This window comes from Nelusetta ayraudi, unplaced genomic scaffold (assembly GCF_046127955.1).
Source record: "Nelusetta ayraudi isolate G7.1 ecotype Tasmania unplaced genomic scaffold, CSIRO-AGI_Nayr_v1 ptg000001l, whole genome shotgun sequence".
Classification (NCBI taxonomy): Eukaryota; Metazoa; Chordata; class Actinopteri; order Tetraodontiformes; family Monacanthidae; genus Nelusetta; species Nelusetta ayraudi.
In genome coordinates this window covers 1,285,733-1,312,174 of record NW_027466051.1, presented here as the reverse complement: position 1 = coordinate 1,312,174, position 26,442 = coordinate 1,285,733, and the positions used below count along the sequence as shown (strand labels likewise).

The following is a 26,442-nucleotide window of genomic DNA, read 5'->3' as shown; positions in this document are numbered from 1 at the left end:
CGCGCTGAGCCGCTGGGCTCAGGCTTACTGCTGCGCTCACAACATCCGCTTCATTGACAACTTCGGCCTTTCCTGGAACAACCCTGAACATTGCAGCCACGATGGCATCCACCTCAACAGCTCGGGAAAATCATTGTTTACCTCACACATCCGTAACTCCGTTCACAGCTCTGCATGACTAGTGTTTACATCTGCTTCTTCTTCGCACTCTACCACACCGCCACTTCCCAGCCATAGCGTCCCCCAGTGGCAACAGACAAAACTACTCCCTTCACCTGCCTTCCCCAATGAAACGCACCATTCGACACCTACTGGATTCTACCACACCATCTCCAGCTCCATCATTCCCACCATCATCTGCCGCAGACGCCCCCATCCTTCCACCTCCAGAGTGTGCAACCCCACGAGCCTCCGCCCGCTTGTCCGTGCTCTTCATCAACCAACTACCCCCCCGACTCAGTCTGGCCTCCTTCAACACCCGTTCACTCAACAACAAGAGCCTCCTCATCTCTGAATTCATAACCAACAATAAACTGGACTTCATCTGTCTCACTAAAACCTGGCACAAACCCACCAACCACTTCTCCCTCAATCAAGCCACACCAACTGGATACAAATACATGAACCAACCACGCACAGAGGGCCGAGGAGGTGGCATCGCAATAATCTTCAAGAAAAACATCAGTGCCACTACCATCTCGCTCCCCCCCGCCCCTCCTTCGAACACCTTGCCTTGAAATTTCCCAGACCATCTCCATTCATCCTCAGTGTCCTCTATCGTCCACCCAAACTCAACCCCTCTTTCCTACAGGACTTTTCAGACCTCCTCCTTCATCTTAGTACAGTCTCACCATCCATCCTCATCCTCGGCGACCTCAACCTTCAACTCGATGACCCCACCTCCCGACCTGCCCAAGACTTTCTAGACATCCTCAACCACTCCAATTTCACCCAACACATCAACTTCCCCACCCACAAGCACGGCCATATCCTTGACCCTGTCTGTCCCGTCTCAACCAACATAACCATCTCCAACATCTCCAGCCATAACCTTCACATCTTGGACCACCTCGCAATCACCCTCAACCTTCACATCCCTCAACCCAGCCCAACCAAACCAAGGACTATTAGCTTCCACAAACTCCCTCTCATGCAAACTCTCATGTAAGCGGTGAGTAAGTCCGCCCACTCCCCAGCACAGGCTAACTCCATTCCCCACCCCCCCTCCCCTTGCCTCTGCCAACACAGCCGACCTCATTGACCTGTACAACTCCACCCTCTCGTCCTGCCTTGACATCATTGCACCCACCCGCGAAAGAACTGTCTCCTTCCGTCGCCCCGCACCCTGGTACACCCCGGAGCTCAGAAACATGAAAAGAGAAAAAAGACAATTCGAACGCCTCCCCAAGAAAACCGGCCTCACTGTTCACCTCCACGCCCTCACTGAACACATCCACAAATACAATGCCGCCCTCAATACAGCAAGGACCTCCCACTACTCCAACATCATCCTCATCGGCTCCAGCAACCCCAGAACCCTATTCTCCATGGTCAAGCGCAGGATCATACCTCCGCATCATTTACCCACAGCAAATGCAACACCTTCCTCAAAAAGTCACTACCATCTACCACTCCCTCGCCCCCCTGCTCACCTCTACCCCTCCCATGTTCCCCACCCTCCCCTTACCCACCCAGCCTCTGTGCCATTTCTCACCCGTAACTCCCTCAACTATCACCGAAATCCTAAAAAACATGAAAACCCCACCTGTACTCTCAACCCCGTCCCGTTCTATCTCATGAAACACTCCCTCCCTTCCATTTCCCCCCTCATCTCATCTATCATCAACTCCTCGTTCATCTCCGGCTCCGTCCCTTCATCCCTCAAACTGGCTGCTATCACCCCAATCCTAAAAAAAACCCGGCCTTGACCCCGACTGCCCTAGCAACTTCCGCCCTATCTCCAACCTACCATTTCTGTCTAAGATCATGAAACGTGTCGTCGCCTCACAACTCTCAGCCCATCTCAAATCCAATAACCTCCTTGAACCATTCCAATCAGGATTCCGCAAAAAACACAGCACTTTTAAAAATCACCAACGACCTCCTGCTCGCCTCTGACTCCAACCAACTAACAATTCTCCTCGTCCTGGACCTGTCTGCCGCCTTTGACACAATCAGCCACTCCATCCTCCTCAACCGTCTCATCATCCGACCTCCACATCACTGGCTCTGCACTCTCTTGGATCACATCTTACCTCTCCAACCGTCAACAGTTTATTTACATTAACCACTGCTCCTCCTCCACCGCCCCACTCCCCCAAGGTGTCCCTCAGGGATCGGTGCTTGGTCCCTTACTTTTCACCCTCTACCTTCTCCCCCTGGGCCATATCATCCGAGTACATGGACTCAACTTCCACTGTTACGCTAATGACATTCAATTATATATCTCCACCCACTCCATCTCCACCACCACCCTGACCACTGTCACCTCCTGCCTCAACGCAATAAAAACCTGGATGCATCACAACTTCCTCAAACTCAACAGTGATAAATCGGATCTCATAACCATTGGTCCCAAATCCCTCACTAAATCCACCTCTGACATCACTATCAGCATCGACAAATCCCATATAACTCCATCATCACTTGTCCGCAACCTCAGAATCCACCTCGACCCCAACCTCACCTTCGACCACCATATCTCCTAACTTGCCCGCTCCGCCTTCTTTCACCTGAAAAACATCGCCAGACTCCGTCCCTTGCTGCTGAAACCCTCACACACGCCTTCATCACCACCCGACTGGGCTACTGCAACACCCTTTTCCACCCTCAACAAACTTCAATACATCCAGAACTCCGCCGCCAGACTTCTCACCGGTTCCCGCCCCTACGACCACATCACCTCCGTCCTCCACCAACTCCATTGGCTTCCCACCGTATTGTGTTACATCTATTTTAATTGTTTTTAATTTTAAATTTTTTAACTTAATCTCTCGCATTGTTTTATATTGTTATTTTACCTGTAAAGCGACTTTGAGCACCTGTAAAAGCGCTTTATAAATAAAAAACATTATTTCTTTTTAAGTGATATCATTTTCCATCTTATTGCACTATACCAATTTCTCCAATGTGGGATTAATAGAGGCGTTTGATTTTATAAATTCCTGTGTTTATACGTATTTAACCCTGTGTTTACAGCCTCCTGCCAAAACTGATACTACCCCATGTTTGGAGGTTGGACAAGACAAAACCAAGTGGTCTCAGTGTGCGGAGATAGCACTTATGTAGGGGCAGAGGAAATGGGTCCCTTTGTGATATCATTTCCCTGACCTCTGACCCTTGAAAGCCTCTTTTAGCAGAAGCTAGAAGTCACTTTGAGCTTGTTTCCACATCTAAACAATAAGAACTTTGACTTCAGTTTCACAGCTGAATCATGAATCAGCAGCTCAGCTGGTGGAATAAAGTGTCTGAAAAGAAATTATCCAACAGCGGTGAACAGAAAAACAGCTGTTGCTGCTGCTGCTGTTGTATTTTCTATATTTTCTTCAGGCTCAACGTTAAATCTCTGCGCAACTCGCAGCATCGGAAACTTTCCAGCAGACGTGAGTCTCAACTGCTCTCTTTCCGACCTTTTCTTTTCTCTCTTTTCCTGATTCTTTCAACCCCCCCACCCGTCCTGCAGTCCCTCTGATTCAATCGTCCATCCCAGAAGTTCTCGCCTGGCCTGTGATCCTGTTTGCACCAACCACCACCTCCACGTCCTCCTCCCTCACCTTCATCTCCGCTGCTTCTCCGGGTGTTGCTTCGAAAATCTCTGCTAATAAAAAATTGCCTCAGCCACTCTCCCCTTCTGACAGCAGCGCCGGCTAATAAAGCCGTTTATCCACGGAGCACAGCGTGGTGCATTGACAAGAGAAGAATGAGAAGAAGTTGCAGGCAGCGGCATTAGCAGCAGCGGCAACAGCAGCAGCAGTAGCTCTTCCTGCGTCCTCCTGCTGACAAAGTAATAATGTCAACTTTCATCGCACTTTATGAAATCGAGCCGCCGCTTTCACGCAGCTAATTATTTATTTGTTTATTTTTGCAAATGCCCTTTAAAAGCACTCGACAGTGAAGTAAAATGAAAAAAAAAAAAACTTGAACAATAACACAATGACACAGTGAGGCGTTGGGGAAGAGACAAAGACAAAACAACACAAGACAAAATGCAACAAGCAACTTGCACGTTTGTATAGGAAGTCTGAATTCGACGAGAGCCGACGGAATTAAAAGGTGAAGAGACTTAATTAATGAAGTTCAGGGGAGGAGAACCGCCGACACGGACGAAGGCGACGCGTCCCAGAATTAGTTCAGCAAACAAACACAGCAGCAGAAAAACCGCAGCATCCACAACACAAAGGGCCAGATCCACAAAGAACGGAGCGCAGCGGTAAACTGTGACGCATTTTGCGGCGACTTTGGGGCCGTAATCTCCGCAACCTTTGCTTCGTATCCACAAAGGCTGATGACACGCAGGCGCAAAAATGCCCAGAAATGAGGTACCTGCGCTTCCGACTCCCCAGGGGAGCCATGGTGCGATGCCAGTGGGGGCGCATGTGGCCTCCAGGGAACATCTGCCGTACTAGAATAAAGTGTAATTGGACATCCACTACATTAGATGGCAGTGGCGCTCTTATTGTCTGCAGGGAGTAGCAATTAGCTCCACGTGTAGGGTTTTTATACACCGAGCATGGGAACACAGCATAGAGCAGGAGATATCAAGTGCAGTGAACAAACCCTCGAGACAAAATGAAAAAATATTTAACGGGGATGAATGGAAAGGCGGAGAGTGACGGACATAATGAGACAAACGAAAGTCTCCCCAAAGGTAAGACCAGGAGATATGTATGTAGCACTTGGCTTCACTGTGGCTACGTTAGGAGAGGAGGAAAAGGAAAGACATCTCCTACCCACTGATAAGCAGTTTTTTTCAACGAAAACATGGCGAATATTGTCAACAATCATCCAGCTTTGTGAATGCTACTTCAGTAAACCAGCGAGCACTGTTGGCATCATATAAGGTGGCACGTTTGATATATTGTGCTCCAGAGTTAATGTCGTTGATATTAGATTAATATCAACGACATTAACTATTTAATTTTATTTTTCTGATTTAAATTTCAAGTTCAATTAGTCTGTCAAAAAATGTTTGTAGTTTAAATAAGAATTTTCTTTTTTCTTTTTTTTCTTGAATTTCCGGCAAATTGATGCACTTTAAACCTGACTGAAGAGCAGTGTTAATAAAGTTTGTTGCAAGTTGATAAGTTCTTTCTTTCTTTTTTTAAATGCTAATAAGGAATCAATATTATGCAGAGGTGTACTTATAACAATTTTATAGACAAAATATATTATTTATAGTAAATAGGGCAGGGTGCAACATTTTCTTCTTCCTAGGGGTGGCGTAACAGAAAATAATTGAGAAGCACTGGCCTAATGACTAATTTAAATACATTCAAATGAGTCTATTTACATGGATTTTCTGGTGCAGAAGCCGGGCACTCGCTTTGTGGATCTGACACAAAGCTTCTACAAACACATCAACACACAACCAAGAGGTCCGGAGGATCGGCACACCCGCGCAACGCCCCCTGGAGGCCGGACTCCACTTATTTTCTGGTCTCCGCCCATCTGTCGCCCTAAGCTCCTCCCACAAAACAAGCAGGGATGGCAGAGTCCCCAAACTGCTGCCCCAACAAACACACACACACGCGCGCACACACACACACACACACACACACTGCAGTTTGAAACCAGTCTCGTTGTTTTGTTGGGAGTTTTTAACACTATGGCCAATGGAGGTGGTGCCAGGCTGAAGCTCCGCCCCCGGGGCACTGCCCTCCTCTTCACAACATCTGCTACTTCCCACCTTTATCACCGGCCTGGTGTCATCACTCCACCTCCATCCCCTGCTTCACACGCTAAACAAATAACATCTGACACTCTGCAGCATCGCCACAGAACTTCTGCTGGCATCCCTGATCTTCTGCACTTCTCTGTTTTCCTCGATTTGAATGATGAAGTGGACCAGACAGTGAGGATGGGATCAGGCTAATCTCTGTGTTCCAAAACATTTATCTATATATTTATCTATCTATCTATCTATCTATCTATCTATCTATATATAGATAGATAGATAGAGACTTTATTGATCCCTTTGGGATGACTCCCTCAGGGAAATTAACACTTCCAGCAGCAGTAGTACACACCAATGGAAAAAGAAATGTATATATATATATATATACACATATATATATATATGTTATATATGTTATATATGTATATGTGTATATATACCTCTCGTGGTGTACGTCTCACATACACACATATATATATGTATACATATATATAGAAACAGCAGAAAGAAAATCGACAACGCGTCGGAGTCCAACAGGGAGAAAAGTGCCACCAACAGAGTGCTTAAGTGCTTTTGGCTGCTGCCACGCTTGGCGTTGACGGCACTTGCCACCGCCACCGGCAGCAGCTTCGGCCTTGGCCTTTGTCAACTAGTGAGCGAGTGGAGAAGGAGGAGGAGTAGGAGGAGGATTGAAGGTTTGTCTGCAGCAAAACAACTTCGTGCAGATAAGACCGTCAGCGTAAAGGCTTCCCACTTTTGCTTTGCGCGTTCTGCAAAAGCTGAAGCAGGATTCTTCCCTCCAGGGCCGCAGGCCCGCCCAAGTCACTGGCACTGCAGTGTTCTAGAAATGCAGTGTTCTCACGGGAACTGATTTTTTCTGTGGCAGCCGCGACTTTCGGCTAAAAGCGACGTTTTAATGTGCTTCGTCCCGAGTTTTGAGGTGGAGGACAGGAAGAAGTAGACAAGACTCGCTAAACCTACAAACTCTTGACGCAGCTAACGTCCAGATTTTCAGTTTTTAGACTCACGGCGGCTCACGTATCCATCAGAGGAAGACAAGTCTGAGACTTATGATTAAATATTCGGATGATGACTTGATCTCCAGGGAATAAAAACAACAACAACAAGAACTCCTCTGCCCTGAAGCGCTTCTCTGCAAGATGGAATAAAGTTTTCCTCCTCTGTTTGCACTTACTTGCAGGAGAGAGAGAAAAAGAAAGTAGGAGAGAGAGAGAGAGAGAGAGAGAGAGAGAGAGAGGCTCGACTGGCAGTGGGGGCAAAAGACGGCGGCTGCCATAAACACGTCATGGAGATTTTGTCCGCGCGGCTCCTCTGACACGCTGCCGCCGCTTGTAAGATTTGACTCGTAATTTCACACCGCAAATGAGGCGAAAATGCAAAAGAAATGGCAAAATAAACTAAGCTCATTTAAGAGGCGAGGCGGCATGAAAGAGGATGTGCCCAGGCCCCAGAGCATTTTTCAGGCAGCGGGAGCTGCATCATCCGCCGAGGAAACTTCAAAAGGTTCAGACGGAGATCGAGGTCCGCCAGGAAAAAAAAAAAAAGAAAAAACAGAACGAGGGAAAAACACGATGATCCGCGCAAAGAGGAAGGTGGGAAATCATAGACGGCTCCTTCCACTCCTTCCATAAACGGCTCCTTGTCAATGGCCCGCAGGTAACAGGTCATCCTCCCCACACAAAGGACCACATAAGTCGTTGAGCTGCATTTGAAATTTGAATTTTATTCAACCTTGTGTGTCGTCAACGTGCTCATCATCATCGTCTTCACATGGATGAGTATCATCAACAATAATATATAACTGTCACAACCTCCAAGCTGACATAGTTTTTATCCTCGGCTGATTGACACACCTGCTCCCAGTCACACCTGTAGCTCATCCCCTGCAATCAGCTCCAGCTCTCCTAAGCTCCAACTCAGCAGTCACTCAGTGCGTTTACTTCCCTGGCCCCAGTCACCTCATCCAGCGGGACCCCACGGGTCTGCAGCCTTCAGGCCGAGTGTCCTCCGTCTGAAGGAAGCACTCTTCGAGTACCCAGCCTAGAAGGACGGACCAAAACCCGCCTCCCCGGTAACCCCTCGGGACGGTCTAGCCTTTGGCGTATTTCCTCGTTTCGTCACCGCCGTTCCCTCCGGCTGGAAGTGACGTTTTTATAGCATCAAGCTAACCATTGGTTAGCCATCTAACGATGCCGTTGGATGATCAAATAAGTAAAACCCTACGTTAAAAACTGGATACTTTGTGTGGGACATGGCCAGAACACCTCTCCATGGAGGCATCCAGGAGGCATCCGAAACAGATGCCCGAGCCACCTCAGCTGGCCCCTCTCGCTGCGGAGGAGCAGCGGCTCTACTCCAAGCTCCTCCTGGGTAACCGAGCTCCTCACCCTGTCCCTAAGGGTGCGCCAAGCCACCCTATGGAGGAAACTCACTTCGGCCGCTTGTATTCGCGATCTTGTTGTTTCGTTCATTACCCAAAGCTCATAACCATAGGTGAGGGTAGGAACGTAGATCGATCGGTAAATCGAGAGCTCCGCCTTTCGGCTTAGCTTCTCGGTTTGAGAACTCCGATTGGAATCGGAAAACTCAGATTGAGACACCCAGATAATGGAATTCGAATTTCATGTATACGCCTTAGTCGGAGTTTAACTGGACAAGTTTGTGTATAACTGAGGACATAACCAATAACTTTTTTAGTTCATTTGTGTTTTCCAAAGAAAGTTTGCAACAGCACGGTGCTCTGTACCACTCACCAGTTTATACAGAACAATAGTGCTTCTCACGTGGTGTGGATTGGCACTCATAGTTACTTCCTGGAGGCTTTAAAATGCTTCATAAGTCCATAAAGTTTTTCAAATGACCTGTGCGTTATTCAGAAATGTGTTCAAAACTCTTTCATTACTGTTGTGTTTTCTGCTTCATTTATCAACACAATAAAAGTAGTCAGTAGATACGTCTCACTGAAGCTCCATACACTACTATTCCAAACCCTCTCTCACCAGTCTGTTTTCCGAACCTGCATGCACCAAGTCTGAAGGGTCCGGTTCACTCGCCACGGTGACGGCAGAAAGTGTAGAATCGAAGACAGGGTTTTGTTGTAGCCCTCCAACAGTACACAGCGTTGCAGTCTGCCTCTGCTCTCCAAATCACCATTGGTTTCCGGACCGAACAGCTGCTGCGCCGTCGTCAGTGGATCACAAAAAAAAAAAATCACAAAAATACACGTTACTTGTGTATTGTAATGTAAGTAAAGAAGCAATGATAGCTGAGGGAACCAGTTGTCTCAGGCAGCCCAAATCAAAATGTTACCTGGATGCTGACTTCATTTACTGATACTTGAAGAAAGCAGTGCTTGCTGTGAGTGTCAGTAGCTCACAGAGGTAGACTGCTGATAGATAGCGCTAGAGTATATTCGCTGTGGTAGATGTGGGCTCCGACAGTAAAATCGCCAGTGATATGTTGTGTGTTTCTGACCAATCTGCTGACAGTGCAGCACATTTGTAGCTGTTTGGTGAGGAAATTCGTTAAATTGAAGACCAGTACGGACATTACACCATTGTTGTATTTATTTATTTATTCATTGTATTTATTAATTGCGCTCCAGTTGTTTTGTTATTGTGCGACGAAAGAGGTTAACCGGAAGCTTAACACACTAAGACTCATATCGCCCCCTAGTGTGGGAGGGAGGACGCGTTCCTGTCAATAATTCAATTTTTTCAGCTGCATGTATATGGGGACAAGGAGAGAAGTCCGATTCGATGAGAAAACAGAATTATGAGCTTAGTCCGAATAAGCTCTGCGTGTAAACATACTGACTCTTTGCCAGATCGTCTTCGCACACATTCAAGCCTTTCCAGCATTTATCTCCGGCCTGATTGCCGACCCAAGTTTGTCCTCGTACCTGCCTGCCTGCCTTGCCCTGGACTAATCACCTGGTTACGACTCGTTCTGGCACTGATCCCGTCTCTCCGACTGATCCCAGGAATTCTGATCCCTCGCCTGACGTGGACTTCGTCTCAGCCTGTTCCCCTGGTTGTGATAGCCGTGAGTAGCATCTGCAACCAAGCGTAGTGTTCTGGTGTTGTTTCGCTACTGGGTCCTGTCCCGTCTGCGGCCGCGTGACAATAACTCAAAGCTAACTGAGAAAATATTTTATTTCAGGCGAGTGTAGCAAACTGTTTGCCCTTCGTATGACTGTACCCATGAAGTAGCTCTCAGGTTGAAAACGTTGATGACCCCTGAGCTATACCATGAAAGCAACTAGGCTAGTACGCCAGGCCACTAGGTGGTGACAAACAACACATCAGGCACTTTAGGTTTGACCTCAGGGCAACAAATGAGTAATATATATGTTTATGTAACAAACTTTTTTTTTTTTGTTTTCGTAATTTAGAGAGAAAAAAAAAATCTCAGTTTGCGTTACTGACAAATCACCGTGTGATTTGCGTGAAAAGATAACATGACCTGAGGGGAGGGTGGGTGGTCAGACAATCCTTCCTACCTTAGCGATGGTCTCATGGAACTTAAAAAGTGGATCCAGGGTTTCCGGCAGCTCGGGTGAAAACTGGGCCTCGGACAGGAAGCTGGTGGCCTGGACAGGAAGTGAAGAGGACAGCAGGAGGAAGTTGGTGAATGGCGTGTTTTAATGCAGTCTAAGCAGTCAGTCCAGAGGTGGAATAAACAAACCAACAAACAAACAGACAGTCAAACAAACAAACGCCCTGGTTCAGTTCGGGTCTGTGAGCTGCCCAAGTTGACCGTGAACTTTGCTGACGGAACCGAGCTGAGCTGCTTGAAAAAAACACGAAGGACGAGCTGCTGAGGAAAGCGACGAGAGTGAGAGTTCCAAGCAGCAGCAGCAGCAGCAGCAGCAGCAGCAGCTTCTTGGACTCAATAATTCAGTCTCAGTCGCTTGTGTTCGAGGCGCCGCAGCCTCAGAGTTCCACCAGCCTCCTTTTCTTTTAGCGCCTAGCCTTCGAAACAAACGCGTGAATTATTGAGTGCAACAGCTGGTTGAGAGAGAGAGAAGCACGCCTGAGTTTCCCGGGACGCTGTGCCACTCCAAGATCTGACTTGGCCACGCCCCCTACTGTCAGCTGATGCAACCACCAGTGGCTGGTCGGCGCCGAGACGGGACATTGACAGGTCTTTTTTTGTTTTTGAGCTCTTGATGTTTTCTCTTCAACTTTTCTCCACCGATGAGATCATTTTTTTGTCAGGGGGGTTGAATTGGTGTGGAAGCATCACCTGGAGAAAAGAAAAGAGAAGCAGCTGGGCAGCGACTTCTTTTTTGTCTTTTTTTTTTTTATTTATGGGGTTGTGTTTGCTTAAAAAGCGCAAGAGCAAAAAAACAAACAAACAAAAAAAACCAACAAAACCAAAAGAGCAGATCTTTTGTGTCTGTTGTCCACAAGCAGAAAATGTGAAGCAGGGTTATAATCGTTATAACGGAAATCAACGAAATAACGAAAACTAAAATTGAAAAAAACTATTGTGTTAACTGAAATAGAGACTAAAATTACGAGACAAAAACGATAACTAACTTAAACTGTTTTGTGTGTTTAGAAAACTTACTAAAACAAACTTAAATTGAAGTCATATTTCCTTTTGTTTTCGTCTCTGTCAAATTAATATTTGCCAAGGGAAATTTTATTTTCAGTTTTACGCAGCAGCACCTAAATGCACCTCGCGACCTGTGGCATCACCCCTCTTTCATAGCAATTGGTTAATGAACGACTCACGCAACAAAACAGAAATGTTTGTTGGTTGGAGGCAACTCATTAAAACAAGCTGTTCTATGTTTCTTGCCATCTCCAACTTCACTGAGCATCTGAAAACCGAGGGGGAACAAACACGGAAAAGAAAAAGTTGCTCGATGGTCGAACGTCTATTTACACGGATTTTCTGGTGCAAAACCCGGGAAATCCCTTTGAGGATCTGGCCTTTTGTGTTATATTGTCACTTAGCAAAAATATAAAATGTGGTCATGTGTGACAAAATTAATCTGTTTGCAGAAAATTAAAAAGCTCAATAAAAAATATGAAGGTAAATGTGCGATGCTAAAAGCAGCAGTCCTGGCTACACGGCGCCACCACCAGGCTATACAGTCTCCCGTGGTTACTGTGGCTGCTGCTCCAGTCATTTTCCAGAATTGAACCGTTAAAAATGAACTCAGGTGCTGAACAAAAAAAAGAGTTACTCTTCCCTTTTACTTTATCAACCCTATCCCTGTAGTTCCTCGCACATGAAATAATTTGTTTACAAGTCAACGTGTTACTGCTCCTCTCTAGAAATGTTTCACTTTTGGAAATCACACTTTAAAATTTTGTCAACTTTTTATCTTTCGGTCTTTCGTTGGTCTTTTTTCAGTCCTGTTTGCCTTTTCACACCAACACCTGTTTTTATTCATTGATAAATTTTTTTTATGTTTTTTTCCTCCCTCCACTCAATCTGTGGAAAGTGCAGCCGGCCCCGCCTGCCGGATCGATCCAGAAGAAAAGTGCTCCGTCACGGCTGCACCTGCTGTGTGGATGCAGAGGATAAACGGTGCTGAGCATCTGGGCTGAGTGCAGCCGCACTGCTCTGCACTTCACAGGTTCAGGGGGGGGATGATGTTTTTTTTTTTTTTTGTCTCTTTTTTTGAGAGCTAAAGCCTTAAAACAAAGAGGAAAAACGGTCCCGATCAAAGATCCGACGGCTTGGTTCACTTTGAACCTGCGGCTCTTTGTAGCGCTGGCGGAGGGCTGGATTTATCAGTGGAGGGGTGGGGGTGGGGTGCGGGGGGGGACCTCAGAAAAAGGGCCTCTCAGCCTTCATCTCCTGCTCCAGCCTCCTTTTCTTATGCTGCTCCCGTCCCTCAGCTCCACTTACCTGCTTTTTAAAAAAACAAAAAAACAAAACGATAATTCAAGATTTTAATTAACAATATATACAATATATACGTATGTATATGTATATATATATATATATATGTATATATATATATATATATATATATATTATATGTATATTATATATATATTTCGCCGCGCCGAAAAAAAAAAAAAAAATATATATATATATATATATATACATATATATATATATATATATATATATGTACTGAGATGAAATACATATTTGTTTTAAAAAACTTTTCTATAACATCCGGCTGTGACCGACCCGTGACTCTAACGTTTGAAAATGAAGCCGCTGCCGCCTTCCACTTCCCTCAAGTGTTTACCGGAATACTCTCCTCAAATGAGGTAAGAAAAAAAAATATGAAAAGAGGAAGCGGCACAATAAAACTGTCGACACCGAGGTCGAGGATGATCCGCACGGAAAAATTCAAAGTGGTTAAAGAAAATTTGAGCACTTCTCGCTTTATAACCACAGAGCTTCGCCAATACTTTGGATGAAAAATAATAGTAACAATGATGCAAAAAGATGGATGGATGAAAAAATGAAGCAGCAGATGAGAAGAAGACAAATGAGTGAAAATGATTCATCAGCTTGTCAGGGACACAGAAACACAGAAACACACACACACACACACAAATACAAATGCCACCACATCCTCTTTGAAATAAATCTAGTCGATGGCCTTCAGTCATGTGTCATGTGTGTGTGTCATGTTTGTGAATAAAACCAACAATCTCCATCTTTTATCACACTGCACAAGAACCAGAACATTTGGCTCTACACACCGATGTGCCAAAATTGCTTTTTCTAAAGGGATGTTGTGCAATCTGCCGATGATGAATTTAATCTCTCGTTGTGCATGCAAAAAGCAAATCACTCAAGGTCATGGGGGTCTGCTGGAGCCTCTCCCAGCCTTCAGGGTAAAGGCAGGGTGACGCCTGGGAGAAGTTGGCAGTTCATCACAGGGTCACGTAGAGACAAACAAAGACAAACAACCCCACAGAGGAGCCAATTCAGGAGGTGGGGCTAAGTCAGCCAAACGACTCAGATGTGATTGACTGACTTGTGTGTGTGTGTGTGTGTGTGTGTGTGTGTGTGTGTTTGCACATGCAAAGGTTTTAACGTGAGAGGGGGAAAAAACAAAACAAAAATGCCTCACAATACACAACACTGAGTCCTGGAGAGTGTTTCAGGTCACTGCTGAAGGCAGCCAATGATTTTCCTGCATCAGGCTCAGTTGCACCTCAACTTCCACTCTCATTGATTTCTCCCTCGCTCTCTCCCTCTCTCTCTCTTTCTCACTTGGCCACCTGTCCATCTTATCCCCTCTCTCTTTTATGAATGCCGGATCTCATTCGATTCCCTCTCAGTGTGGACCAGGCCCGATCCCAGCTTTAAAGTCCACATTTCGGGTGGAAGCGGGCAGAGCTTCCGGCAGCCTGGTCATACTGGGGAGAAAAAAAATAAAACAGAGCCAGAAGAGCACCTCATCATCCGGTGGGACCCCAATGCGTTCCCAGACCAGCTGAGAGACGTGGTCCTTCCATCGTGTCTCATTTCGGCACCTTGTATCCGCAATCTCGTTCTTTCGGTCATTACCCAAAGCTCATGACCATAAGTGAGGGTAGGAACGTAGATCGACTGGTAAATTGAGAGCTGCATCTTTCAGCCTGGCTCTTTCACCACAACAGAATGGTACAACGACTGCATCACTGCAGACGCCGCGCCGATCCGCCTGTCGATCTTGCGCTCCATCTTTCCCTCACTCGTGAACAAGACCCCGAGATACTTGAACTCCTTCACCTGAGGCAGGGTCTCTCCACCGACCCGGAGAGGACAAACCACCTTTTTAAGGTCAAGAACCATGGCCTCGGACTTAGAGGTGCTGATTCTGCTGATGTGCTGATAATAGGAACATCAACAACAACAAAAAATACCATTGTCCCTACGTCGCACCTGAGAATAATCTTCAGATATTCTGCGGAAGCAGCCGCCAGTCTCAGGCGGTTCGACTTCAGGATCTTGGTGGGGGGGGGGGGGATTCCTAACCTTCTTCTTTCAACTTCTCAGCAATTTCATGATGAATCAGTTGAACCTGATCAAAGTCCTGCGCCCCCCCCCAGCAACTCCAGAGGGAAATCCCCCCTTTTCATTCACTAAATGCTCCATATGTTCGCAAGCGCTAGCGTGACACGTTTGATGATATTATTTTCCCCTTAATGTTTTCACCTTGGGATTTTGAGGCAGGTGAAAATGAATTAAAGCCAAGAAAACAGGCACACATCCACACAATTAGCTAAAAGGTTCTAAAAATAGTCGGAGATGTTACAGAGTTTACAGCTGTGTCTCTCTAATCTTCGCTTTCTGTGAACATGCCATGGACAATATTCTGTTTCCAAAACAATGTAAGAGTGGAATTTGTTCATCTTGTTCAAAGTGAGATGAAATGTTTGTGGTTCTAAGGCACTTGATTCTCACTGGCAGCTCAGCAACAAAACTGTGTACAACTCGGTCGAACCGCTTCAAACCAGAATGTAGACCTGCCGCAACATAACCTTGTCCTGACGATAACAGAGAAGAAAATAAAATGAAATAAAAATGAAACTGGAAGAAAATAAAGTGAAACAGTGAGCAACAATGTTATTGACTAATTAAAGGCCTAGCATCACAACAACACAACTGTTGCGCAGCGTCACTCACAGTGACAGAGTGAAGTTACACACTTTCAGCACCAACGACACCAGGCAGAGACTTATGAGGCTGCAGTGGTGAAGGCCAAGAGGAAGGATCATTAAGTGGGCGTGACCTATTTCTTTCCTTTTTTTTCCTTTTTTTTTAACAAGGAAGCCAAGCTTCAGGTCACATGTGACCTGTGACTCGTTATTCTTGTGAGGAACTGTTGCCTCATCATTCACTTTCCCTCCAGACTCCAGTTCCATCCACTGGGAGCTGCAGTGAGTCAGTCTGTCTTAAGCCAATCAGCAGCCGGGAAAATCCCTCTTGGCTTTTCCGTCTGATGAGGAAATGTTGTCCAGCCAGGATCAGACTGGCAGCCTCAGCACGCTGACCATCTCCATCAAGACCTCATCAATCATCTCCACCAGACACCAAGTGCTTTTCTCTAGTCTGGCAGCTCTGGAACACCCGCTAGACCCATGAAGCTTTTCAGCTTCAGCTTGCAGGAGTTTGATAAGTCGGCCCGCAGTATTCGAGTCTGACAGACAGCCACTTTTAACAACACTTTAAAGCAATCAATCAGCTCCAGAACATCGATCTCTGGCTTCTGTGATCCAGCCTGGAGGAAGAGGAGAACGATGAGGAAGAGGGGAAGGAGGTGAAAGGGGGAGGATGGGGGGGGGAGAAGCAGAGTTGGAGGAGAAGGGGAAGGAGGAGGAGAAAGAGGAAGAGGAAGACAGAGGGTGAAGAAAGGGAGAAGGAGGAGGAGGAGGAGGAAGAGCAGGAGGAGGTGGAAGAAAGAGGAGAACGGAGGGGGGTGAAGGAGGGGAGGCTGGAGGGTCGATCAATCCGGTGATGAGGAATCCGTTGAGACTCGGCTGAGGCTCCCACCCAAAACACATGCTGTGTTTGCTCCCCGACTGCTGTTCACAACCATTAATGTCTGAGCAGAAAATCCCAACACGAGGTGTCGCCGAGGAGATGGACAGACCCAAAGATGGAAGGTGTCACATGTCAATAACGGACGTGATGTTTGGCTAGGAATCCGAGTCGATCAGCCTTTGGAAGGCAGTGGGCGGAAAATAATAAAATATAACAAATAATAATATTGATAATGTAAAATAAGACATTTATGCAAAGACGAAGAGAAATGTGGTTCTTCAGCAGTTGATTCTTTCATTTATCAGCTTTAATTCAAATCCCTGATGTTTCAGTCTAGATCAGGGGTCGGCAACCTTTACCACTCAAAGAGCCATTTGGACCCGTTTCCCCCAGAAAAGAACACACTGGGAGCCACAAAATTCTTTGTGACATTTAAAATAAAATAAAATGGCATATGTATAATGTTTTTTTTGTGGTTGTTTTCATTTTTTTTTTTTTTGCCTTTATGCTGTGTATAAACCTTCACTATTAATAGAGCCAGCTTGCCCCATCTGCCATCAAATAACATTCACCTGCAGCCAGGGGGCATTATACTGCCTATTTAAGAGGGTGACGGAGACCGGAGGCTGTGGGGATTTTTGCAACTGTCTCTTTATAAATAAAAATGAATCGTTCAGTGATTGATGTTTGCACCAAAGTTACAATATCTGACGATTTAGGACGCAAAATGTGGCAGGGTTACTAGAGCGCTATTTGTACTTCCGAATCTTTTGGGTGCCGCATCTTTGGGCATTTTTACGCATGCATACCATTAGCACAAAAACCTTCTTCTTCTTCTTCTTCTTCCACCTTCAGGAAATACAACCACAGTGCCACATAAGGCCTGGCATAAGTACTTTCCAGTGTTTCCGTGTACATGCAGATATTTTTGGACAACTTTGTGTAATTTTCCTTTTTTCAAATGCTTTTCTTAACACGTTTCAGAAAAATCATCTCTCCTTGTAAATGGGGCCATCAGAATGACTATAATGTATTTCCATATTATTAGTTTTTTTTTTTTTTTGTTCTTGTTGTTGTTGTTTTCAACGCTAAAAGGAGCCACTGCAGAGGCGCAGAAGAGCCACATGCGGCTCCAGAGCTGCTGGTTGGCGACCCCTGGTCTAGATGGTGGAGGACTTCCTATCAAAGTGCTACTGTTCAGACCAACAGATTGTGCTATGTCAACTGTGCTGCAACAGATGGAGGGAAAATTCCAAACATTCCCTCCAGGCTTTGAGAGGAAATGGGAAGGGAAAACAAAGAATTAAACCTTTACATCGGAACTCCAAGAGCGAAGGTCATCTGGGGGTCGGACAAGTTCATCCCAGGTTTTGCAGATGGTCAGTTGATCCGTGTACCAAACAGCCAATCGCTCACACAAACTCTGCAACAGAATTCCTCTCTTCCGCAGCAGGAAGTGATGGAGGATTTTCCAGCAGAGGTCCTCGAACGAGTGGAGCTCCGCCCCCTCGATGTGAAGCTCCACCTTCTCCACGGAGCGCGACAAACGGACCAAATGGCTGCTGAGCAACTGGAGCAGGAAGCCTTCAAGTCTGTTTTTCCGCTCCAGCAAGCAGCAAACGAGCTCAGGCTGCATCAGCAAACATCACACAACAGGCTCCTGCCGCACTATTGGACGATTGGCTCTCGGCCGTTTACCTCCCTTCGGCGTTCTGAAGAGGGGTTGGGAATCCCGCCGGAGATTCTCAACAGCACTGATATTTTTCCTTTATCGTCTCTGCCACTCACTCAATGGCTGAACGATTAAAATAAAACAAAATTAAAATAGCGACTACGCTGCTCCCGATGTGTCAAAAATCAAAACAAATCTGAATTTTAGGGATACAAAAATTTAGAGAAACATCACCAAGTGGTTGTCGGATTTGTTGGTATCCGATATCCAGGTCACGAGTATCGCACAACCGCATACAAATGATGACCATAGGTACAGTAATATTTGGTAGGTTTTGAGAAGAAACAGCAACATCAAGTGTGTAGATTTTAGATTGCAGTGCTGTTTCGCTCCCCCTCCCTCTCCTGAGCTTGCTAGTGAACTACGGTGGTCTGCGCACATGCCATCCACCCTCTTCTTCTTTGGTTGTTTATTTGAGAACACGTGCAAGGTAGCAACTAACTGGGAGAATATGTGTGTTCTCGTTTGTGTATAGGTGTATGAATATATACTGTATATATATATGAACCATTGCACTGCGAGTATACACTATTCTTAATGTATTCATGGACAGTATATTAACATTTTACCCAAATAATAATAATTTAAAAAAAAATATCATGAATCTGGCCAGATTTTAAACACTGGACCCTTCGACGACAATCAGGAATTTTCACTTGAACACAAAGGTCCAGATCCACAAAGCGATTGCCCGGCTTTTGTGCCAGAAAATCGGTGTAAATAGCACCAAAAGCGTCCCATCCACAGAGCGGAAGTAAACGTGAAAAGCGGCGGAAAATGCAGGTAGCGGCAGGGCTGCGCCAGACTCATTTGAGTGTATTTAGATTAGTCATTGTGCGCAAAATGACCGCCCCCTTCTATGCAAATATGCCTCATTCGAAACAGCGCCATATCCACAGAGAGTTTTCTCTCACGTCCACTCATAATTTGACGTAAACACCGCCAGCCAAAACCATGCGCAGTTTCGTCCGACAAAGTATTTCTGGCGTCAGAGCGACTCTCTCTGATGATGAGGCGTGTGTATACAGAAAAAGATATCATACACACAAACAAACATTGATGAGTTACAAGTTCACTGACACTTGAAACCTGCACTTCATTGATCAGATCAGCCACTAAACAGCTACAAATCACACTCAGGTGGCGGTCACTGTAAAATATATAACACAGTGAAGTACATAGATAAATATACTGACGCGCCTTGACTGCCTTCCGAGTATGTCCGCGGTCGTAATGCCCAGAGCGCTCAGGAGCGCTAGAGTTTCTCTTTGTGAAATCAGACTGATCAAAATTATTCAAAGGTTCGGATATTCATACTGTAACATTCCTGACGTGTGGTCAGTTTTGTATGTGTTCCACTGTTCATGTTAAATAAAAAAATAAAAAAAATTCAATGTCCGTGTTGCTGTTAGTATGGGGCGAACATGTTATACTTCTACGGACTGTCTCTTTCTTGGCGTGAGTTTGGGAGAAAGCCAATGCGCATGTTATTTGACAACAGAAATAAAGTATTCTGTCAGAAATTCAACTTCATGTAATAGAGGTGTGCACTTACGTTAATGTTAACGCATTTTTGACTCCTTAGGTGCCGCATTTCTGGGCATTTTTTTGCACACGCACATTATTAGCGCAAAAACCTTTGTGGACACAATGCAAAGGTGGTGGAGATTACGGCCGCAAAGTTGCCGCAAAAAACGCGCTGCAATTGACCGCTGTGCTCCATTCTTTGTGCATCTGGCCCAAGGTCTCAAGTAACAAAAGAAAAACGACTTGTTGGTCTCAGTATCACAGTTGCAGCCGTGAAGATCAATGGCTGCTGCCGAGGAGGCGTGAAGAGGCACCAGAGGCACCAGACACATGCCAGCTTTGGCAAACACACACACACGCACGCATGCACGCACGCGTGCACCCACGCACGTACACACACACACACACACACACAGACAAAATAAAACAACAATGCTCACATTCTTACTTTTGTCATTTCCCCCCCTTTGAGCAGGATTAAACAAACTGTTCCCACACATTTTACACACATTTTTTTTTTTTTTTTTTTTTTGCGGGAGTGGGATGGGGAGAGGGGGTTGTTATAGAAAAATGTTGACGGTTCCAGTGCATGAAAAACCAGAGGGACAAAGCGGCCCTCCAACATAACGGCTGATTTAGCAGCAAATCAGAGGGAAAAAAAACCTCTAGCTGAGTTTTTGGAGGAGTTGGCAACACACACATAATGATAAATGGAGCACGCTGGCCGGACAGCGCTCACCATCCTCACCCCACTGGAAATAAAAAGGGACTGCTGTCAACACAACGTGATGGCGTGGAAATATGATATTTCCCGTCAAGCCCCCCTCTCCCCCTCAAACAACCCCCTAGCGAGAGCGAGAGCCAAAATTAGCTTCGCTCTCACATCGCTTCTCCCTCCGACACCTCTGTTTGTTGACCGGCTGCACTGTGATTGGCTGCAGCATCAAGCCGCGGTTCACTGGTTCAGAACGGCGAGCGGCCGTCAGGAGTTTAACCCGGGGACGTGACTGACGGCGGGTGGGGGGCGGGGGAGGACAAAAAAACCAACCCCCCCCCCAAAAAAAAAACAAACAAACAAAAAACACTCCGTGATGAAAATGTAAAAGCAGAAATGTTTTCTTCTTTTTATTTTCCCACTCAGGCGGCTGCTCCACCGGTGAGATCAGATCAGCATTTGTTTGTTCATCCAACCCAGGTGGAGAATCTTTTCTTTCTTTGCGAGCTGTTTTCAACACACAGCGCTTCATCATTTTATTGGTAATTAGTCGTGAGACTCAGCTGCTAATTAGCAAAATCCCGTTTTTATCTTTCTGTAAATGTTAAACCGCCGGCATGAGGAAGCAATTAGTGATATTTTTACTTCTAGAATGTAATTATTGTAATGATTATGATTTTGATTATTATAATCGTTGTGTCAAAACCTAATTCAAATAAATAGAAAACGCATAGGACAGACACACACATTCCCGGGATGCACCCCAAACCTGTAGGGGACAACCACACAATTTGGTTAAGCCTGAGCCTCAGGATGTTCCACAGGAGGAGCCTCACAGGAAGAAGGTACAATGGAATGTTCGGGAAGGAGCCCAGTGAACTCTTTCACATGCTGGTAAAAGGACAATACAGCTACAACTGGTATTCATCTCCCAGACGCAACTGGTTTTCAACCTATTCTATCATTTTCCAATCATCTTCAAGAAAATAAAAAGAGATTTAAAAAAATCAAGGAATGAGAATCGAGTGGTCCTTTGCGTCCTTAAGGGTGGGTTGAGCAAGCTGTTTTTTCAGGTTTGGGCAGAGTTGTGGTTGACCGTAAAGTAAAACACACAAAACTTGACAGTTAAATACCAGCGTGGCAGTGAGGACAGGGATCAGAGGCCTGAAGTCAAGCTGTCCACGCAAAGGAGGAGTTGAATGGAAAATCCTGGGAACAGAGTCAAGCAACAGAAGCAAGAGAGGATCTTAGCTAAAGCTGCTTTCACCAAGCAAGCAAACTACCTGATCAGAGCTGCAGATGACATGATCAAGCATGAACTGCAAGAGGAATTCAGCAAGCTCAGTTCCCTGTCAAGAAATTTCAACGATACAAATGGTGACTACACGGCTGGCCTACTCGCAGACACTGAAGCTGTAAGCGAGGAGGGTGAAGAAGTCAAGCTTGGCAAGGACCTGCAGACTGAGTTTGAAAGGACAATAGAGGAGTGTCACGTAAGCCTGGATGAAATCAGTGAAGCAGTCCAATTCAAACTCTGGGCAAGGTATGGCAAAGAGGAGATAGACTCTGCAATCCAAGAAGCAGGAAAAGCCTGTGAGAGAGCCCACGCAAACCCCATTACTGCTATCAATAGAGATGGTTTTGAACTGCAACTGAAAGGAGCGAAGAAGTTAATTAATGATGCAATTTCAAGCCTGAAAGATTGGGAAAAATGGATCCCACATGACCAGGCAACAGACAAGGAAAGCAGTTTAAAAGACTTGAGGGCATTCGGCAGCAACCTCGAGGCCAGAATTCCTCACTGCACAAAGAATTGCAGAAGAGGAAAGAAGAGGAAGAGAGTCTCAACCACCTCAACCGATGCCAGTTCCACAACCAGTGATGAGAATAAAGTCAACCCCTCTATCTAAATTCAGTGGGTTTAAGAGGACTGGGAGGGACTAGGAGAGCCTACAAAAGCCGGGAGAGCTGACCGGCTCAATGGAGGTAAAAAAGTTCCAACTCCTTGACAGTGTGGATGAGATAATATGAGGCGCAGAGAGAGCGCATGAGCTGATCTCTTATGGGTTGAATGGAATTGTAAAAGGGCATCGAGTAATCAAGGCACAACAACTCAAGAAGTTCTTCCCTGACACCAATGTGGACGACTTTCACAGACCAGAGCATGCTGAGCTTCTCATCAGCTACCGTGGGGTAAGACTCGCTCCACAAAGATTAAAGGAGTAGGAGATCTAGTCCTTTGGGAAAGCCCTTTAGGAATAACAGTTGGCAGAGCACACCCAGACCTCTGTGAGGAAGTGGATATGACCCTGCACAATTCTGAGACTCACTTTACCAATGACTTTACTCACATTACAGGTCAAGCGATAGATTGCTGGTTTGGGAATTCTACCCAACTTTTTATACAGCCATTGGTGGAAACATGCAAAGGCCATCCTGTTTCTCTCCTGAGTGTAACGAACAACTTACAAAAAAATTCAAAGGCTTCCACCTACTGTTTTTTTTTTTTTTTACAGGTCAAAGGTCATAGTTCCCGAGTTCAACAGCAACTTTGAAGAGGCTTTGAGTGAGATGGAATTTAATCACCACATTGGCAACCGACCTGCAACATTCTACCGATCCAGCCTCTGGTTGTCATGTGAACAAAACACAGTGTCACTTCCTGACGTTCCGACCGTGAGAACAAAATAGCCAGGAACAAAGTTGTTTTTTTTGCCCTCCAGAACATTTTCTATCATTTTTTCTCTCTCTCTCTCTCTCTCTCTCTCTCTTTGGCAACCTGTAATTGACAGCTCTCTCTTGCAAAGACACATCATTAAACTTTGAAAAATGGACCAGGCTGCACTTCAAAACTGTCCTCCAACTTGAAGCGACAAGGTCACACACACACACACACACACACACACACACACACACACACACACACACGCACACACTGCAAAAGGAGAGCAGCTCTTTATTTTTGTTTCACCTTCACTTCACCAGGTGTTTCCTGCACTCTGTCATTACTTCTGCACTTGTGAAAATCGCTAAATGGACGCGTGGCTGCGACACTTTGTGATGGATGTTCTGCCTCTGGGGGATGTTGTTGTTGTTGTTGTGTAACTTTATCCACTTTATATTTGACGTATGCTGGAAACTCTAGATGTTCAGTCCAGCTGAGTTCAGTTTGTAAAAGCAAAGCCAGACTTTTTCACTTTTTCTGTCACTTCTACCTCTTTGAGTCTTCCTCCTCTCTTTCATCACTACAGTTGCCACCTCCGTTTGTCGACACCCACCTCCCTTGAAGTAACAGCAGGTATCAGGTGCAATGCAGGTTCAGAGGCCATCCAGCTCAGTCCCCCACAAAAATACAAAATACGGACAGACATGCAGCCAGCCAATCACGTGATGCAGGCAGACAGAGAGAGAGAGAGAGAGAGAGAGAGAGAGTGACAGAGAGAGAGAAAGAGAGAGAAAACATGCCTAATGCGAGGCTCTGATTGGCTGGGACGCCTGTGGTCCGTCGCCACAGACAAACAAACACAAAACACAACCAACAGCCAAACATCATTCCAAAGTCACTGCATGAGCTGATAAATGGAGCTGCAACACCTCTGGCCGTGTTTTCTTCCCCGGTAATTCACTTGGAAAAAACAAACAAAAAATCTAAACATGATGGAACTTCCTGCGCTGACCCGGCCACTGAGGCTGACCGCGGCCGTAAAAAGGAATAAAAAACCAAAATAATAAAATCTCTGTGGGTAAAACCGGCCGATAAGATCTTATTTGTATGCAAATGCACTGGCTCGACACTTAATTCAATTCCCAACTTAATGGCCGGGTGTATTTCAGAGCCCCTCACCCCCCCGCCTGCTGATTTAACCGAGTGTCAACCAGTTAAAAGATTTTCATTACATCTGGTTCAGAGGAGAGTTAAGAGCGGCTGATGCTTCCAGCCCAGCCAGATTTTCTTTTCCTTTTCTTTCTCTTTCCTTCTCTTCCCGCAGAGGAAGCACACATCAGCGCGGCGGAACCTTCCCGGACCCCGGCACGGCTGGAGGAGGCCTGCCGGGTGACCCAGGACCGTACGCTAGTGCTAGCACACTCCCATTAATCTGGAAATGTACCAGAGCCGGCCATTGTGAAAACGTATTACACAAAACCAAAAAAAAGAAAAAAAATCCCTGCAAAGTCATCAAAGTGCGTGTGCTGTTTTCTGTCTGGTTCTCCCTCGCGGTTGCTGGTTTCTCCTTCGATTGTGATTCTGAAAACGCTTTGAGACGCCTGCGGACATGATTTAATGCCATATGAATACATAACTAAGTACGTTCCAAAAAGGAGGCCAACGCTGAAGAGCAGACAACCTGCATTCTATCATCTGGCCAGCAGGGGCCTCCAAAAATTGGTTGCAAAAAGACTAAAAAATGACTGGCTGTCAATAAGCGGGAGGAGCCTTGAATTCACACTGTTACAAACTGGTCACAATGTTTCTGTTGGTCTGAATCACCGGTACAAAATTTCAGCCAATTGGCTTAAATGGACATTTTGTCTGATTTGGAGTAAAAACGGCCATACATTTGTGGGCATGGCCAAACTGCAGCAGGGGGCGCACTGGCAGGTGGGTGAGTGTTGGTGTGTGTGTGTGTGTGTGTGTGTGTGTGTGTGTGTGTGTGTGGGGACGGGGGGGGTCGCACATGCTTCTCCAATCACCACCCTCACCTCCATAACCACCCACACATACATCCAAATATGGAATCTTTAGTTTCAAAACCAAGCACAAGCTCAAGGTGGCGCCGCTGAGCGCAGAAACCAATCTCTGGACTGGGCGGGTGCCAATGAGCAGGCGAGTGTGAGAGCAGTCTCCTTCCAACACAGTGGCAGTTGTAGCAGGAGGCTGCAAACACAGGGCAGACTCAGTTGCTGTGTGGACACGCGGAGAGGTTTTGAGAATCCACTGGAGTCAGGCATGAAAAATAAAAATCTCAAAGTTCTTGGTTTTATTCTTTTTTTTTTTTTTTTTCCGATGCCTTATTGTTGAGTTTTTTTCTTTGCCACTTGGCAGCATTTTTGAGATTCCAGTTAAATGTGAATGTTTTGGGGTTTTATGATGTGTGTGCGTGTGTGTGTGTGTGCAGAGCTTTGTGTGAGGACTAAAGCAATGAAATGTTTTCACCTAAAATGAAATTCATCCCACAGTGCATGAGCCAAAACCTGGCACGAAAAAAAAAACACTCTGTTTTTTTGTTTTTTTTTTACTTTTGGATTGTCTTCCCCTCCGGCGGATTCAGCGAATCTGCGAGTTTGTGCCGGGCAAAAATCTTTTGGCAGCGTCTGCTGGTGAGGAGGTAATTGATACCGATACTAAACCCCCTAATCCAGTTGATTGGGCTGAACATCTGTTCAGGGTGCGTGTGTGTGTGTGTGTGTGTGTATGTGAGACGGATGGAAGCTTTCACATCCTATTAAAGTGGCGTGGAAGCGGCGGCCATGCCGAGAAGGACGAGTGATGAAGATTAATAACTCGGAGTGAACCCTTTAAATCAGTTTACCTACTTTTTTTAATTTCCTGAATAGGATTTTGCCGCCTTAGCCAGCCGACATTAATCCCCCCTTTTTTTTTTAATGTTGGAAATGGCGGCATTTATCGCGGGCGCTGCCTTCCGAGTTGCGCTACTGTCTCTCTAACGGAGAATTGGATTGTCGGCGCTTTCAATTGGCTTTTGGTTTCAAAAAATGTGAAGCAGCTCCAGGTCAGACTGTGGATAAAACTCTGCCCAGGCCGAGAGGAAGTACCAGGATTAGTCAAGGAGGCCAGGGGGCAGGATTAACGAGCAACCAGCCAACCACAGCAGAGGGAAACCGAGCAGTTTGGACCTGCACCGAGGCCACCTGGTGGCCAAGAATCACCAGACACATCGGTTGGCTTACTGCAGTACAATCGCCGACCTTTGAACCCTGGATCTCCACAGATTTGACCAACTCATCAAACAAAAGTAAAAAAAAAACAACCTTCACTTCGCTGACAGCATCACTTGCTAGCGGAAAAAGACGCTGAATTGATAATTATTCAAGTGTTTAATTGAAATTAACACAGCTTCCTGTGACAGAAACATG

The 26,442-nt window shown here is 45.8% G+C and overlaps 1 protein-coding gene across 1 annotated transcript in view; it reads right to left on the bottom strand.

Moving 5' to 3' along the window:
• naaladl2 (N-acetylated alpha-linked acidic dipeptidase like 2) overlaps positions 1 to 26,442 on the bottom strand; it is a 258,758-nt gene that overhangs the window by 39,834 nt on the left and 192,482 nt on the right. The window contains exon 14 of the mRNA XM_076019958.1: positions 10,416 to 10,505. Within this exon, the coding sequence (XP_075876073.1) occupies positions 10,416 to 10,505 (90 nt within the window). The remainder of the gene's footprint in view (positions 1 to 10,415; positions 10,506 to 26,442) is intronic.